At 49.1% G+C, this 14,579-nt stretch overlaps 1 protein-coding gene across 2 annotated transcripts in view; it reads left to right on the forward strand.

The window, feature by feature from the left end:
* GALNT17 (polypeptide N-acetylgalactosaminyltransferase 17) overlaps positions 1-14,579 on the forward strand; it is a 440,942-nt gene that overhangs the window by 347,038 nt on the left and 79,325 nt on the right. For both annotated transcript variants that reach the window (XM_055409983.2, XM_088832981.1), the window contains exon 6: positions 9,535-9,652. In XM_055409983.2, coding sequence (XP_055265958.1) covers positions 9,535-9,652 — 118 coding nt within the window. The remainder of the gene's footprint in view (positions 1-9,534; positions 9,653-14,579) is intronic.

Raw genomic sequence — 14,579 nt, forward strand, 5'->3', positions numbered from 1 at the left:
TGTTTGGGTTAAAATTGGGAGTATCTTGGGACCTTATCTATAGCGTGCTAGAAAATCTGTCTCCATGAATAGAAGGTCAGGATGGAGGTAGATCCACTCCTCCAGTCTCCAGCTTTCTCATGGCAATAGGAAAATTTATGTTCCCATTTATAATGGAAATCAAAGGAAGCTTAAGGATTGTTATCACCAGCTCCACATTTTTTTACTGAGGTAAAATACTTCTGCAATTTATCATCTTTAGTGTAGAATTCAGTGACATTAAGTACATTCATAATATTTTGCAACCGTCACCGCTATGTACTTGCAGAACAGTTTCATCTTCCCAAATAGGAAGCCTGCATCCATTAAGCAGTCACTCCCTACTATCCCCTCTCCCTTGCCCTTGGCAACCACCAATCTGCCTCTATCTCTATAAATTTGCCTGTTCTAGACATTTCATACAGTGAAATCGTATGTGACCTTCTTTCCTCTATTACTTAGCATAATGTTTTCAAGGCTCATCCATGTTATAGCCTGTCTCAGAGCTGTTATCCGTTGCATGGGTAGACCTTATACATTTTGCTTATCCATCCATCCATCGGTGGACATTTGGGTTGTTTCAACTTTTTGGCTACTGTGCAGAATGCTACTGTGAACCACATGCACAAGTGGTTGCTGGAATCTCTGTTTTTAGTTACTCTGAGTGTATTCCTGGGGGTGTGACTGGAGCAGAGAGGGCAAGGCGAAGCTGAGGATCTCAGACTGTCTAGATGGAGCCTGGGACTATGTTGTGAGACCCTAGCTTTACTCTGAAGGAAATGGGGAATCATTGGAGGGTTTCCAGCTAATGCATAGCCTGAGCTGACTTATGTTCCAGTAGAGCCTTGAGAGTTGACTGCGCAAGAGCAGAGTGGAAGCCAGTTAGGAGCCATGGCGGTAATCCAGGCAATGGAATGATGATGGCTCAGTTGACATGGTGGCAGTGAAGATGGTGGGAGATCATCAGATCCAAGATTTATTTGGAAGGTGGAGTCATAAGGACTTCTGACCAGTTGGCACCAAGGCCAACACCGAGGTTTTTACCCCAGCACTTGGAAGAATGGAGTCAACGTTGTCTAAATAGGAAAGATAGGTGGGATGGGCTTGAGTGGAGCGTAGGTTAACGATTCCTTTCTAGCCACATCTGAGGGCTCTCTTAGACGTAATGAGACACTGAGCAGGCAATTGGATGTACCCAGTCAGGAGTGCAGAGGAAGGATTCAGACAGGAGTGTGTATTTGGAAACTATTGGAATATAAATGCTGTTGAAGGCCAAGAAAGCAAACATGATCATCAAAAAGTGAGTGTGGATGGAGAAGAGAGAGAACCAAGGACTCTGCCCTGGAGTCCTCCTCCTCTGAACCTCAGGGAGAAAAGAAAGCGTCAAGAGGGAAGATCGGAAGGGGCATCTCGGCAGACAGCCAGGTGTGGAGAGCCTGCTTCCAAGGAAGGAGGATGATCTGCTGTGTCAGAGGACCGGGACCTGGCCATTCAATTTCAGATGAGTCATCTCTGACTTTGACAGAGGCACTTGCAGTGGAGTGGCGAGGATGAGAGCCTGCTTGAGTGGCTTAGGAGAGAACGGGAGAGAAAATTGGAGGCATCAGGTGTAGACAGCTCTGAAAGGGGGCTTTGCTGTAAAGGGGAGCAGAAAACGAGGAGAGACGGGTGTAAGGAAAGTGGGTCAAAAGAGAAGGGGATTGTAGACTGTGAACGGCTTGGAACGCGCCAGCCAAAAGGGAAGATGGTAACTGTGGGTGTTGTTCTAAAATGTACCCAGGATTTTAAAATTCAGAGATGGTGAGGATAACAAAGTGGGAGATTATTGCCATTAAAAAGACAGTTTTCACTCTCAATTTTCAAGAGGAGGAGGCCTGCCATGCCATGTAGTGCCATCTGGGGAAGAACCTGAGGGAGTTAGGAGGAGAAGCAGTGGAGAGACAGTGTGAGCCGAGACCTTTTTGTCCCCAGTTTATTTTATTTATTTATTTTTGGTTGCACTGGGTCTTCTCCGGTTGCAGTGAGCAGGGGCTACTCTGGTTCCGATGCAAGGGTTTCTCGTTACCGTGGCTTCTCCTGCTGTGGAGCGTGAGTTCTAGGTGTATGGGCTCAGCAGTTGCAGCTCACAGACTCTAGAGCACAGGCTCAGTTCTTGACCACCAGGGAAGCCCCTTTTCTTATTTTCTAAATTCTTGATGCTTTGGCACTTAACTGGGGAGAGACCACCCCTCCCAGCACTAGCCAGTTCTAAGAGAGTGCAAAAGACCCGCTGGGAGCATGCCTTTCCTATGCAAGCTAACCAGCCCGAGCCCACATTCCCAGCCACCTCCTCTACCTGGTCTTTAGACTCCAGGAGACAACAGCCCTCTACCCTGATCATCCCAGGGCCGGGAACCAGACAGCTGGAGATAGCTCCCTAACCTCCAAATACTCCAGCTAGCCAGTCATAAGCTATATCAGCTGCTTGCGTTGTCTCACCCATTTCTTCTAGAAGAAACCACAATAAGGACTCTGAGCTCAGACTTCCTTGATGGTCCACTGGTGAGGAATCTGCCTTCCAATATAGGAGACACAGGTTCGATCCCTGATCCAGGAGGATCCCACATGCCGCGGAGCAGCCCAGCCCGTGTACCTGGAGCCCATGTTTCACAACAAGAGAAGCCAGGGCAGTGAAAGCCTGAGCACCGCCATGAAGAGTAGCCCCTGCTGGCCACAACTGGAGAAAGCCTGCGCAGCAGCGAAGACCCAGCACACCCTCAATAAATAAGGAATTAAAAAAAATTGAAAGTCACTCAGTGTCCAACTCTTTGCAACCCCATGGACTATAGAGTCCATGGAATTCTCCAGGCCAGAACACTGGAGTGGGTAACTGTTCCCTTCTCCAGGGGAATCTTCCCAACCCAGGGATTGAACCCAGGTCTCCTGCATTGTAGGCAAATTCTTTGCCAGCTGAGCCACAAGGGAAGCCTTTGTGGAAATGAGGAAAGATATATAGGTGTGTTTAGGGGAGAAAGGATTGCAGGAGTGAGGATGGGAGTAGCGAGAGTAGCAAGGGAGGCTGGGAGGAAGGGTTGGCCTCAGCTAAGAGCAAGAACAGTTACAACCAAAGGGTGGCCACACCACTAAACACGTGGATGTGAGAGGTGGGGGTGCTCTCTTTTGCTTTTTGATCTCCCAAGGAAATAAGAAGCAAGGTTGCCAGGAGGCGTCGGAGGTTTGCTGACGGAGAACAGGCTGGGGCAGAGTTTTCTAGGAGTGACGGAGGAGGAACTCGGGCCCTGGAGCAGGATCGCAGGGCAGCTCTGAGGACCCGGCGAACACACACAAAGCCCTGAATTTAAGGAGAAGTCAGCCAACAGAGAGATGCGATCACTGGCATCAGTTTTGCCAACAAAGCCAAGTGGGAGTGGGGAAGCCAGGCCACTCTTAAAACAACCAACTATGGCTTTGGACTTAGGGGGCGGGGGGAATGCCAGAGGAGGGAGTCCACTGTCAAGGTGGCAAGGCCAGTGGACTGCGGGTCCCAGGGGAGCGGGAGGAGGGGTGAATCTGGTGAACTTGAGATGAGCTGGAACAGCAGGGGTTGGATGAGAGAGTGGAGTGTTTATGGCCAGAGAACACATGATTTTTGTTTGTTTTCTTATTTTTGTCAAGCTGTGTTTTCTGTAAGACGTATGTATTCATATTTGGCAACATAATTTTTTTTTCACAGAAGATAAATGTGTTTTTCAGGGTGTGGGTAGGATCTGGCCAGACGGAGGTGGTCTTGTGGATGACATTTCTGGAGGAGGACAGCCGGGCATAAATTGGGATGCGTTTCCTGAACAATGAATGGCCCCGTGTAACTGGCCATGGACTCTGTAGGGCTGATGGCAGGAAAGATGTTGAGGAGGGAGGAGATGCTAAGGAAGAACTTGTACTTCACTCAGGAGAGGGTGGGGAGCCAGTGAAGGGGGTTTGAGGGTGGACACATCCAGAACACAGATGGACCCTTTCTCACCGATGAGGAGAGGAAGCAGGGACGGTGACAAAGCTCTGCGTATCTGGGTGGAAATTCCTGGGTCTGCCTCCCTGTCTCTCCCTTTCTTATCTCTCTGTCAGCTGGAACAGTTGTGGTGTGTTGCATATATTCTTTGGAACAGCAACAATAAAAGCGATTATTTTTAATTTCTGCACTTCTCCTCCATAATGGAGCTATTAGACTTTGGCAGATCCCTTAATATGATTATCCTTTTTGAATGATTTCAAATTGAAATGTTTGCGCTGATGCTGGTAATTGCAGTGGCGTTTGAAGAACGAGGCTGTAGACTCACGTTCCAGGAGCTCGTCGACTGTGGCTCGTGCTCCTGGGCAGGTGGGGATGAAACCCTGGAGGGGACACAGGGCCCCGGCGACTTCTTGGTTCTGGTTATAAGGACAGATCTGGCTCACCCCGCTGACGGCGTGGCAGGTCCGGGTAGGGCCAGGCAAGGGCTTCCCGTTGAGGAGATGACAGCTGTCCATCATCAATCCAGAATTCAGAGCAGTCACCCCCCTGAGATTGCCGGCAATGCTGACTGGCCCAGCCGAGGTGAGGATCTGCCTTGTAATGATTTATTTCATCTCTGCATCAACCACTGAAGCATCAGCCGCCTGCTTGAGCCTTGCCCTGCTTCCAGCATCGCAGGGTTGCTTCTAAGCCCTTCTGTTTGCAGGACAGGGGTCTTGGCTTAGCAGGGAGGCCACCCCTCCAGGGGCTGGTCTCCCAGGCTGTTTCCAGTCCCTCCTCTGCACCATCCGTGTCAAGCTTGGCCTCAGTAGGACACCAGGATGTGAACCATTACTCAGGCACCCTCTTGACACTCTATGGCAATTTTTTCAATGTTTATCTATTTGGCTGTGTCAGGGGTTGGTTGCAGCAGGCAGGATCTTCGTTCGTTGCGCTGCACGGACTCTCTAGTCATGGCGCATGGGCTTCAGCAGTTGCAACACTCAGGCTTAGTTTCTCTCTCCCCGAGCGAGTGGAATCAATTCCCCAACTTGGGATCGAACCTGCGTCCCTTGCACGGCAAGGCAGTTCTTAAACCACTGAACTACCAGGGAAGTCCCCCATGGCAAGTTTTCGACCATGGCTTTTAGGGGACCTTTCCACATGCCACCAACAGCAATAATGGTCACACGCTTATTCCACATCCTCGGGGCCCGGGGACCAGCCTCCTGCCCTCCTTCATCTTTGGGTTTTGACGGCCTGCCCAGGATGCAGACAGCGGGCTGCTTGGCTGTGGCCTCTTGGTGGGGCCTCGTGCCAGGTGGGTGGCTGCTGTGGTCGAGTTTTAATGAGGAGGCCCTGGGGGACCCCTCCTTCCCATTGTGGGGGATCCTGGAGCTTCTGTATTCTGAATGAATACACTGAACAGAGCTGTAAGCAGCAGGTGGGGGACCCAGGGGGACTCATACAGTGAATCCGTCTCTCTCTGCCACCGCAACCGAAAAATAAAATATCATCCAGGTAAAGCCAGTTGTGTGAAAAGAGCAGGCTGCGTGATGGCAGAAGGTGTTTGCTAAAGGGAGATGTGAGGGATGCCGGGAGGAAGAAGCGTCCTGGGTCCTTGACAGTGAAAAGCTAGCCCCTGAGTCCTTCCTGCCTCTCCGCCTCCTCTCCTCCTCCTTCCTCCCTCCTCCATTTCTTCCCCTCCTTCCCTCCTCCTTCTCTGTTTATCTCTCTGTCTCTCCCTGCAGTGACTGCACACTCCCCTGCTGTCCTTGGCTTCAAGGTCAGGTCAGCCAGTTCGTCCCTGGGACATCACGGAGCCCTTCCCCACCAGGGGTGGTCACCAGATCTGTTACACCCATTCATTCACTCAGCAGCATCTAGCGGTAACGTCAGCAAGGCACTCGCTCCTGGGAATGCAGTGAGAAATCAGAGGAATTTCTTGGAGACCTGATGGTTCAAGAGGGAGCAGGCTCCGCAGGATGGGTCTGCTGGAACAAACACAGATTCCTGAGTCCTGTCTCTATAAGTCTGGTTCCGTGATCTGGGCTGCACCTGAGAAGCTGCGTTTTCCTAAGGAGCCGTCCGGGTGATGCTGGTGGATCCTAGGCCAATCTCAGAGAAGCATTCTTTTCAGTCTTGAGATTGTGCCCAGGACCACTTGCTCAAGAGTGTTGGTTGACAGCTGTGCACTGTGGTTCTAACAGCCCTGCTGGTCCTTGGGCGGTTAGAAAGCATAGTGTCTTAGAGAAAGATCTTACCACGCATGCGTGATAATGTTGGGGATTTTCAGATGTCGCACTTCAGGGTTGGAGAGTATTCTAACTTCTCAGAATTTCTCGATGTGCTCAGCAGTGGCTCTCTACAAACCTGCGGTGATCCCGCTGCTCCCTCCCCTTCCCCCTTCTCTTCAGTCTCGCGTCCTCTCAGGACCACTTTTTCCACCTCCAGGCGCGGCTGTCACTGGCATTTCTCCATTACCTGAGTGACTGTGGCTTGTAACTCTCCCAGGGGGAGTCTTCTCTGCAGTTTGCCTCTCTGGCCGTCTGATGAAACGTCCACCCTCCCCCAGATCAGAAGCGCAGGGAGGGGAGATCGTTGTTATTGTTCAGTTGCTAACTCTGGTCCAACTCTTTGCAACCCCATGACTGCAGCGCACCAGGCTTCCCTGTCCTTCACCATCTCCCAGAGTTTGCTCAAACTCACGTGCGTTGAGTCAGTGATGACACCCAACCCTCTCATCCTCTGTTGCTCCCCTCTCTTCCTGCCCTCAATTTTCCCCAGCATCCAGTGAGTCAGCTCTTCCTATCAGGTGGCCACCGTGCTTCAGCTTCAGCATCAGTCCTTCTAATGAATATTCAGGGTTGATTTCCTTTAGGATTGACTGGTTTGCTCTCCTTGCTCTCCAAGGGGCTCTCAAGGATCCTCTCTGGCACCACCATTCAAAAGCATCAATTCTTTGACTCTCAGCCTTCTTTACGGTCCATCTCTCACATCCGTACATGACTACTGGAAAAATCATAGCTTTGGCTAGACAGCTGTTTGTCAGCAACGTGATGTCTCTGCTTTTTAATACGCTGTCTAGGTTTGTCATAGCTTTGCTATTCAACTGCAAAAACAGAAACCGATCTAACACACCTCATTAAGTCAAGGAGGACAGATCACAAAGACATCAGGGGCTCTCACATCACCCAGGGGCAGAGTGCAGAGCGAGGCCAGTCAGCAGGTGGCCAGCCCAGGACTCCAGGCTGCCCTGAACTCCCTGGTCTCACCCCTCCGAGAGGCATCTGCCTCCCTCTGCTCAGCCATCTGTGTGCACAGGGAACCGGAGCTGCCCCCAAATGGCAGCCTGAGCCCTACTGATGGCTGAGACCCTCTAGTTCTAACTCCCGGCACTGTCTCAATTCCAAGTTTCAGAAAAACATAATTTGACTGACCCTATTTGGGATCCATGATCACTCCTGGGGCTGGACAGGGGCTGGACTTCATATGCTTTTCCAAGAGAGGGGCCAGCTGCTTCTCTGAGAGGGGCCAAGAGCTGCAAGGAATGCTTGACAGTGAAGTGGTTGCTGTTCTGGGGTAGCTAACGCCCCGAAAGAGGGTGATATCCTGTGTCCATAGGCGTGATTGGTATGAGATTGCCGGGAAAACATGGAGGACGAAGGAGCATTGTTATTGAGCTCCTCCTCTCTCTGCAGTGGTCTCCCTGCATGTCTTTTCACAGCGATGCTCTGCAAAGACTTAACTGGGATCTCGAGGCTCCATTCACCTCACACAAGTTCAGTTTCCCATGGCAGCACCCGCATTCATCAACCTTGGTCCCTTCAACTCTCAACATTGGTCTTTCCATTGACCCCACTGCTGCCACACCACGTGGGTACCAAGAAGTATCCCGTGGGGACAGAAATCTGGACATTAAAGTCAAGCTCGAGATCTGAAGGGGCAGATAAAGATCTATTGTTGAGATCTATAGTTCGGTTTAACAGGTGGCCAGCCCACCTGGCTGTTGGGTTAGAATCCCACCTAACAGCTTCCTAGCAGCCCCAGTGGACTTTCACGGGACTTCCCATATGAGACGTCTCTATCACCTAGGAAAGCATCTCACCAGCATTTCTGGCCTTTGGCAGACTGGGGTTTTACTGGCTCTTTCACAAAGCCATTTCTGGGGAGTGCAGTGAGGCAGAAAGACTAAAATGAAGGGCTTTGAGAGGCAGATGGTCCTGACCTCTGCTCTGTGAGTCATGCTGGGTCGCTAGTTCTCCGCGGGCTTCAGCAGGAGAGGTCTTCCCTCTCTCACACAACCGTGGGGGGTTTTAAATGAGACAGTGCATGAAATGTGCTTTGCCCTCATGCTGGAGACTGTAATCACTCAATAAACGGCAGCCATAATAACAGTGATAATAATAACCTAGTTGCTTGAGTGCAGGAGGTTTTACAGCACCAGTAAAATGCCTTAAAGGAGGCTGCTTCTATTTCTTCTTCTTCCCACTCCTCACCCTCCTTTTCCTGTCCCTCTTCCCTTCCCCCTCCGCCCCCCTTCTCTCCTTCCTCTTTCTCCTCCTCCCCCTACTCTTCTCACCCTCCTTCTCCTTCTTCAGGTGAGATATAATTGCATAACATGGTGCAAGTTTAAAGTAGATAACATGTTGTTTTGATCTCTATACTGCAACAAGGTAACCACCGTAGCATTAGCTCATGCCTCTCTTGTTCAGCCGCTCAGTCATGTCCAAGTCTTTGTGACCCCGTGGTCTGCAGCACGCCAGGCTTCCCTGTCCTTTACTGTCTCCCAGAGTTTGCTCAAACTCATGTCCATTGAATCAGTGCTGCTGTCTAACCATCTCATCCTCTACCGCCTCCTCCTGCTCTTGCCCTCAATCTTGCCCAGCATCAGGGTCTTTTCAAATGAATTGGCTCTTCACATCAAGTGGCCAAAGTATTGGAGCTTCAGCTTCAGCCTCAGTCCTTCCAAAGAATATTCAGGGTTGATTTCCTTTAAGATTAACTAGCTTTATCGCCTTGCTGTCCAAGGGAGTCTCAGAGTCTTCTCTAGCACCACAATTCAAAAGCATCAGTTCTTCGGTGCTCAGCCGTCTTTATGGTCCAGCTCTCTAACAGGTCACATACTTATCATTTCTTTTTTTATGGTGAGAATATTTAATATCTACTTTGAGTATATAGGAAAAATACCCTTAATAATAATTACAATGCTATGCATGAGAGCCCTGGAACTTGTTTATCTTCTCACTGCAAGTGTAGACCCTTTGGCCAGTATCCCCCAATTCCTCCACCCTGCCCCCAGCCCCTGGTAACCACCAGTCCACTCTCTGAGTAGATTCTATGAGTTTCACTTTTTTATATTCCACATATAAGCAAGATCTACAGTATTTGTCTCTCTTATTCCACTCAGCACAATGCCCTCAAAGTTCAGAAGTGTTGTTGCAAATTGGAGAAAACGATTTCCTTTTCTCGTGACAGAGTAATATTCCGTTTTCTATGTATCACGTGACAATCGCTTCTCTCTCTCTCTCTCTCTCTCTCTCCTGCAGGACACCAGCCATGATCGGCTGCTCGTTTGTGGTCAACAGGAAGTTCTTTGGTGAAATCGGTCTTCTGGACCCTGGGATGGATGTGTATGGAGGAGAAAATATCGAACTTGGAATCAAGGTCTGTGACATGGTGTCCTTTTTTCTTGGTCTATTCATGTTTGTGAGCAGTACTACCTGGTCATTTTTGATGTGTGTTTAAAGCTTCCTTAGCTGGGTGAATTACAGTATGGTTCACCCCACTTCTGTTCCTAAGGATGTTCCAGCAGGATTGGTACACCCCCCCGCCAAGCTTAGACAGAAGAGACCTGGGCTTTACCCGCTTCAAGAGGTTGAACAATTTGGCCATGCCTGGGTGATCCAATCTAGACGTTAGCTAAAGAATATGGTTCCTACTCCCATCCAGTTTCATTCTCTCCTTAAATCTTTCTTAAAATTAAATCATCTCCTTAAATTAGAATTTCCAGCCTACATATTTGGACAGTTCATGTACGTAAAGGAACCATAAAATGCCAGAGGAGAGAGGATCGTGTTCTGTGGGACTCTCCTGTTTCTTAGAAAGGTTTCTAAGGAGGCTCTTGGGGAAGAGCGAAGAGGAAGAAGATGCAGGAGGGGCTCTTGCTGGCCCACGTTCAGATCAGCTCCATTGCTTCAGCTGGGTTTTGTTTAAAATTCTGTTTGAAAAATGAATTTCACTGTAAAAAAAGTTGGGCATATTGATGCATTCCAACTTCTTCATATTAGAGTTAAAATAAATGGATCTCAGTGAAGGTTTGGGTGAGGGGAATCCTTTAGGACCTGGTCACCACTTAACTGGTGTGTCTTCCTGCATGCCACAAATAGGGGGCTCCTGGGGGTGCCCATTTAGGGTCGCTGGGTCCCCACTGGCCCCTGTCCTGAACTTCTGCATACTTGGGAAGTAAGCTTGTTGGAAACGACTCAGACACAATTGTAAGGTTTAAGTTTATTGAATTTCTTCCTCCTTCCACTGCTGGAATCTCCTTTTTGTGCTGCCAGGCAGGTACCCAGCGCAGAATCCCTACCCACAATCAAAGCCTGTTCTCCGTGTCAGATTTCACTCGTTATCTCTAATTGCTCAGAACCTTTAAGATACCCTGCCAAAAATAAAAATAAATAAATTTTTAAAAAAAGATACCCCGCCAGCCCCTCATCCACACTCACACCCCCTTCATGGAATGAAAGACTTCGTGTTCTTATGATGTAATGAGCGTCCAAGATGCAGGAGCAAAGTGGATGGTGGGGACATTTTCTGAACCCTCAAGTCACTCCCTTTTGGAGACTGCAGACTCTTCCTGTATTTTCAGTTCCTGGCTGGGTTCTTTCCTAAGTGGAATTTACATAGGATTTCTTTGAAAGCCCAGCAATTGAAAATCCCATGGATATGTGATCATAACTACAGTTCAGTTCAGTTCAGTTCAGTCGCTCAGTCGTGTCCGACTCTCCGCGACCCCATGAATCACAGCACGACAGGCCCCCCTGTCCATCACCAACTCCCGGAGTTCACCCAAACTCATGTCCACAGAGTCGGTGATGCCATCCAGCCATCTCATTCTCTGTCGTCCCCTTCTCCTCCCGCCCCCAACCTTTCCCAGCATCAGAGTCTTTTCCAGTGAGTCAACTCGTCGCATGAGGTGGCCAAAGTATTGCAGTTTCAGCTTCAGCATCAATCCATTTGGGATTTAACTGATGGAAAAGATCTGGACCCAGAATGTTGAACTTGGCCTCTAACTTCAGTTTCTACCCTGGTACCCCTTCCTCGCAGGAGGAGCGGGGCTTGTCAGTTTCGCCCTGCGACAGCACCACCCAGTACAGCACCGCCCCTGACCACCAGCTGAGGGCGCCCGTGAGTCCCGCGCCGCACCTCCGAGGGACAGGCTGGAGTGATGGTTTCCAGAGCCTGCTCCCTGGCTTGTCTTCTACTGGTCTGCCATTACCTGGCTGCTCTCCAGACGTCTTTGTGAAGGCGTCGGGTGGAGGCGCCTGCATCCTCTCCTCGTGTGCAATCACCAGTCTCTTATCCCAGGCACCTCCAGCATCCACGCTGGAGATTTGGGAATGTTTATGTCTTTCACTTTTCACTTTCACACATCAGAGAAGGAAATGGCAACCCACTCCAGTGTTCTTGCCTGGAGAATCCCAGGGACGGGGGAGCCTGGTGGGCTTCCGTCTATGGGATCACACAGAATCGGACACGACTGAAGTGACTTAGCAGCAGCAGCATGCTCTTATTTCCCATAGCCCAGCGGTCCCCAAGCTTTTTGGCACCAGGGACCGGTTTTGTGGAAGGCAGTCTTTACACGGATGGTGTCCCGGGTGGTGGGTTCAGGTGGTAATGCAAGCGTGCATGCCTGCTCAGTCGCTTCAGTTGTGTCTGACCCTTTGCAGGTCTACTGACCGTAGCCCACCAGGCTCATGCTTCCATGGGATTCTCCAGGCAAGAATACTGGAGTGGCTAACCATTTCCTCCTCCAAGGGATCTTCCCGTCCGAGGGATTGAGCTTGGGTCTCCTGTATTGCAAGTAGATTCTTTACCGTTTGAACCACCAGGGAAGCCCTCACGTTAACCAACTTCCTGGCACATAGTTATCTATTCTCAGAAAGGAGCCCAGGAAAGAGTCCACATCCTTCAAGCCCCACCTCCCTTGAAAAACACATTATGAAAGCCATCCCTGCTGCCTGAGAAAAATCAGAGCTTTATGTAATATATACACTCATATATACATGTATCAAATTGTATAAAGTGTACACAGATACATTTATACAGATTAACCTATAATAACCTGCAAGAAATAAAATCATATGCTTTAGCTATGTGGGGAAATTTTAATTTGAGAACACTTACCTTTTCTTTGTGATTTCTTTGACTAAGAAATAGGTCCATTAGTGATCAAACTATTCTCTGACATTTTTCATTACCTTTTAATTCCATCCTCAGTAATTAAAGAATAGGAAGAATTGAAAGCCTTGCTGTGGTTCGGGGGAGGGGGGGAAACAGCAGGGTTAACTCTAGGGCTATTGCTTGGATGAAAGGCAAGCTTGTCAGTGACCAAAGCAATCAGTACAGTGGAGGGGGGTGGGGTGGGAAATGTTTTCTAGGGCTGAGAAAATAAATGAGATCAGAAATTGAAAGGTTTCATCGTGTTCTGAGTAACATTCAGTTCAGTTCAGTTCGCTCAGTCGTGTCCGACTCTCTGCGACCCCATGAATCACAGCACGCCAGGCCTCCCTGTCCATCACCAACTCTTGGAGTTCACTCAAACGCATGTCCACGGAGTCGGTGATGCCATCCAGCCATCTCATTCTCTGTCGTCCCCTTCTCCTCCCGTCCCAAACCTTTCGTAGCATCAGAGTCTTTTCCAGTGAGTCAACTCGTCGCATGAGGTCAGCAACTATTAACGATGTATATTATGGTAACATGTCTAAATGGTAAGAGGAAAAAAATTCAAGGAGAAAAGACCAAATAGATTACTTTTAAGTGGTGTCAGATGGCTCCAGGTTTCTCCAATGTATCCGTCTTCTTGGGGGTGAAAAGGCACTGTCTTGTTCTGAACCCTCATATAAAAGAACGACTGACACACACCACTACTGAATCCTGCCTCCCTGAATCTGAAAGAAAGGCAACAGAAAGATGCGGCCAGATCCTCCAGCCATCAGAAAAAGTCTCAGCTTGACAGGAATCTCAAGGACTGAATAAAAGGCAGAATTCCTATGTGTGCACATTGTTGTTGAAAATATTTTTGAGACCAGCGACCCATGACGGAGGTGAAGTCATCAAGAGGGTGGAGGGTGAGAGGGGGACCCAGGCGTGATGACCTTCTTACCTGGCCCAGCCCAGCCCCAGGACCTTCCTCTTGGTACAACTTTTGCAGGAGGCTCCACAGCAGTCCCGGGTAAAGGATTCAGACTCATGTCATGGTGAATGACCCCTTGGAAGGGAATGGCTACGCACTCCAATATTCTTACCTGGAGAATTCCATGGCAGAGGAGCCTGGCAGGCTACAGTTCATGACGTTGCAGAGTCAAACCAAACTGAGCAACTAACACATACACACACATACACACACAGCGAATGATGTAGAATGAATGTGTGTATTTTATTTTACACCAGGTAAGAAAGATATTCTTAAAATGCAGATTTTGAGCTTAGTGCCACAACTGCTGGTGGCATAGTTCATGATACCCCCAGAACCGCATTGTCCTGAGGAGTTGGGATGCCCTTCTTAAGACTCCAGTGGGCCCAAGGTTGGCATCTCTGCCATCTTGCTCAGCCCAGCACTTGAGGTGAAGGTACTGAAGACCTGCAGGATAGTCCACAGACTCAGGCTCTATGAGTCCCATGCCAACTGGAATCCCTTCAGCAGTAGATTTGGTAATCAGGGGGCAGATGGTATAAACAGTCCTGATCTGACTCTGAAAGTTCAAGTGTCACGAGTACCAGTGTCTGAGAGTGAAGATGCATATCTCAGCTCAAGTAGAAAACATGAAACGCCTCTGACCAGCCCTGTTGACTGATGCTCTGATCCCCACCTCAGCCACTCCTCTGTCCACGGGCTCTGGGACTTATCATGCAGCATCCATTTTAACCACAAAAGATTCTCCCACAGAAGATTCTCTGAGACCCCTGACATCAGAATCCCCCATGTCCAGAAGCCTCCTGTGACCTTTGTCTTCCATTGGGATCTCTTGGGCTTAAGTCCGCTCTATCTATTGAATGTTGTGGTTGGATAATGGTCACTCCTGGAAGCAGACCACCAGTTCAGTCCCATTTGCCTTATCCTTAGACTGCAAGGGTCTTTGGTCCTTCTTTCTCTGCTGTTGATGGATCTCTGACTATGGGAATATCTTTACAATGTAAGATTAGAGTATACCTGTGATAAAACTCAGAGCAAAAGTCCTTGGTCTTGTTTAGACAGAATCAACTTTGGGGTTTCACAGACTAGTGTTTAATCTGGATCCATATATTAATATTTCAGGTGACCAGCAGTTCAACTGAATGCTTTTGGATATAATAGGGAGGCATGTTGAGA

Source organism: Moschus berezovskii, chromosome 27 (genome assembly GCF_049115385.1).
Source record: "Moschus berezovskii isolate FMDL1 chromosome 27, NW_MosBer_1.0, whole genome shotgun sequence".
Taxonomy (NCBI): Eukaryota; Metazoa; Chordata; class Mammalia; order Artiodactyla; family Moschidae; genus Moschus; species Moschus berezovskii.